This window comes from Amphimedon queenslandica, unplaced genomic scaffold (genome assembly GCF_000090795.2).
Source record: "Amphimedon queenslandica unplaced genomic scaffold, v1.1 AMPQUscaffold_11685, whole genome shotgun sequence".
NCBI classification, from domain to species: Eukaryota; Metazoa; Porifera; class Demospongiae; order Haplosclerida; family Niphatidae; genus Amphimedon; species Amphimedon queenslandica.
In genome coordinates this window covers 1-3073 of record NW_003548073.1, presented here as the reverse complement: position 1 = coordinate 3073, position 3073 = coordinate 1, and the positions used below count along the sequence as shown (strand labels likewise).

At 34.8% G+C, this 3073-nt stretch overlaps 2 protein-coding genes and 1 long non-coding RNA gene across 3 annotated transcripts in view; 1 reads left to right on the top strand and 2 right to left on the bottom strand.

Annotated features, from left to right (window-relative positions):
• The window catches only part of LOC100636223 (E3 ubiquitin-protein ligase TRIM71-like), a 6145-nt gene extending 5508 nt beyond the window's left edge, over positions 1-637 (bottom strand). Inside the window, exon 1 of the mRNA XM_020005159.1 lies at positions 228-637. Coding sequence (XP_019860718.1) covers positions 228-637 — 410 coding nt within the window. The remainder of the gene's footprint in view (positions 1-227) is intronic.
• A 540-nt stretch (positions 638-1177) lies between these two features.
• On the top strand, positions 1178-1424 carry LOC109589041 (uncharacterized). The gene is made up of 2 exons (XR_002188491.1): positions 1178-1274; positions 1321-1424. It is a non-coding gene; the product is annotated as an uncharacterized LOC109589041 (long non-coding RNA).
• Positions 1425-1830: 406 nt separating this feature from the next.
• On the bottom strand, positions 1831-2962 carry LOC105315140 (E3 ubiquitin-protein ligase TRIM71-like). The gene is made up of 3 exons (XM_011409671.1): positions 2402-2962; positions 2331-2349; positions 1831-2180 (listed from the first exon to the last, which is right to left on the bottom strand). Exons 1-3 carry the CDS (start codon positions 2960-2962, stop codon positions 1831-1833), a joined length of 930 nt encoding a protein of 309 aa, XP_011407973.1.
• Between the last annotated feature and the right edge of the window lie 111 nt (positions 2963-3073).

The following is a 3073-nucleotide window of genomic DNA, read 5'->3' as shown; positions in this document are numbered from 1 at the left end:
AACTAGCAACACTTTCCTTTAATGCTTTACGTGCTGCTTCTCCTACGTCAATACAATCTTCATAAGCATGATCCTTATGCTTAGTAGGCAGGCAATTGAGGCAGGTCATTAATTCACAATCATGGCAATAGTATAGAAGCTCTGCTTTTGGATGTCGTGGGCAGCATTTTTCATCATGCTTAATCGCAGGCAATTCAAAAGATTCTTTTTTGCCTAGATCAACCAACTTGTGATTGGCTTCTTTCTTGTTTCGCTTATGACCTTTCTTACAATAATCACACAGGAACAGACCACAATCACAGCAATACACAACAGCTGCATCACTGGAATCATCACATTTATCACACAATATTGTTTCTTTACTAACAATCTTCTTTTTGATTGAAGCCTCTTTTGATTTATGTTCAAACCAAAGGTTTTGAGTGAGGCCTTCAATTTTACCATCAGGTAAATTAACGCTAGTGTCACACGTTAGACACTTTAATGAGGTATCAGCACTACCTTGCTTCTCTTTATCTTTTATTAGACACTTCTTACAGAATGAGTGAAGACAGGGAAACATGAGGGGGTCAGTGTAATACTCTGAACAAACCTCACAAGTCATAGTGATGATAGCTGGACTGGTGTTTTCTGCCATTGCTGCCTATGAAAAAGTGAATAATTTCACTATTATTGACAACAATTCACTCACTTAATTTGATATAGTAATTCCTGAGCTTGAAGAAGAAAAGAAGATGAATCTTAATAAGCCAAGCCACAAAATATGCAGCCCCTCCCATGTCTTTTTATTAACACCCCCGCAAAATATACGGATCAGTAGAGCTGTAAACTGTTAATAAAAATTTAGTATACTATAACCACGTGTCAAAATGGAGCTCTTGGTGTACACTTTTTAAAAGGTAATTTTATTATTACTTCTTTGTAATTAGAATAACTTTTCTTCAGGATATTCAAAATTATCACAAGATAAGCTACTGCCTCAATTTTGAAGTCATTTTTGATGCTGATAAGGCAAGGAAGAAATTTTAAAATTTTTGAAATATTATTTTTCATTTTTAATCAAATTATGTTAGTCTGAAAAAGTATCAGAGGCAGTCTCGATAAGTTTCAATAATGTAACAGAAGAAATGAAAGGACTAGGGGAAAGGTTAGAGAAATATATAACAAGATTACTAGAATATACAAAGTTTTACTAGGTCATGACTAGTGGGTTGGTCATCGAACCTTATCGCTATAAAGAAAAGCTACTCACACAAGTCACATATCTTGTGCAGGTAGGTGTGGTTGTGGGTGGAGTCAAACATGACGTACATTGAATAGGTTGATATGGGAGGAGTACCAGCAACACTGGTTAATTTTGTGTCAAGACGTCAGCCATTAGCAGTTGCATATTTACGTGATTATTTAGAAACAACTAGTTTAAATTCAAATAGAAATGGAAGAGAGAGTAGACCCAGTTTATTATCAGGTACTGATTCACCTAGTGATCTAACTATGATGTATAAAACATATGTATAATGTATTATAGTGTACACTAGGAACATGTGTATGTACTAGTATATAATGATGATGATGATATTTTGAGATTTTCTACTTTTTCTTTATTTTCAAAATTTTGAATCAAATTAATCTATTAATAACAATAATAATTAATAGTCACTTAAAGTAGAGAGGAGAGAGAAAGGGGGAGGGAGAGAATTGTGTGTGTGAAAGAGAGATGGAAGGAAAAGAGACAGAGGGTGACAAATATCATTTCATACCAAAAATTGTAAGATTATTTTTTCTATTAAATCTACATGTAATCTATTGCAGTTTTATTGAACGACTACTTTAATATTTCGTTATACATTTGTTGTTACAATCAGCAACATAAATATATCCATCCTTATCCAGTGCTACACCCCATGGAACAGATAATCCTGAGATTAATTTGACTTGTTTCCTGTCAGGACTCATTACATGCAGATAGCCATTGTTACTTGATACAAAGATATATCCTTCATCATCAATAGCAATACCTCGAGGATAACTAAAGTTACCAGCTGGATTATTGTATGTATGAAGATGAGTTTTACCATCAGGAGAGAAGACTTGCACATGATGTTGATTACGAATGGTAACGTGTATCTTTCCTTCATTATCAACTGCTACATCAGTTGCATTACCATCACATTGTATGACTTGTACAAATGTACCATCTTCTTTAAACACTTGTACTCTTTTGTTGTTGTGATCAGCTACTAATATATTACCATTAGAAAACATACCAAAAGGACAAGAGAATTGTCCATTTCCATTACCATTACTACCAAACTGACCAATATACTGACCAGTAGTAGCTGAGAAATACTGCACACGATGAAGATTAAGATCAGACATGCACATAGAGCCTGTCTCCTACCAGCAATAAACTCCAAGGATATTCAAACTGTCCATTACCATTACCTTTAGATCCAATCCTTCTTACTGCAGTACCATCCTCACTAAATACCAGAACAAACCCATCATTATGACTACTAGCAAATACTTCACCATTAGTATGAACAGCAACACCAGTAGTACCATTCCCCACATTAAAGGATCTCTGGTTAGTTAGTGTGGTATAGTCTCTTGATGCTTTTACTGACAGTTGATAAGGACTACCTTTAATATGGCGACCTCTTATAGTCACTGATAGTTCATATCGACCAATACTTTGAGGTGTGCATGATACAATGGTGTTGTTATCATTAACTATAACAACTCTACCCTCCTCTTTACTACCATCACTTTTGATAAAGGAACCCTTCAAATAGCTTGCTGCTTTATCAATGTCTGCTGGTAGAGCCACTTTGAATTTCCTTTCTTTCTTTACTGTTGCCAATGGAATAGCTAACCCACTATCAATGGAGTATGCAGCTGGATCTATATAAACCTCAGAGACACTTCCAAACTCATTGATTTCTTTACTTAAAGTAGACATATCTAGATGTGTTAAAATGGCTCCTTTGTCTTCTATTTCTAGAGGTAGTTTCTTATACTCTTCAATGCATTCCTCTAGTTGATTGATGATTAGCTTCTTAACACTCAGAAC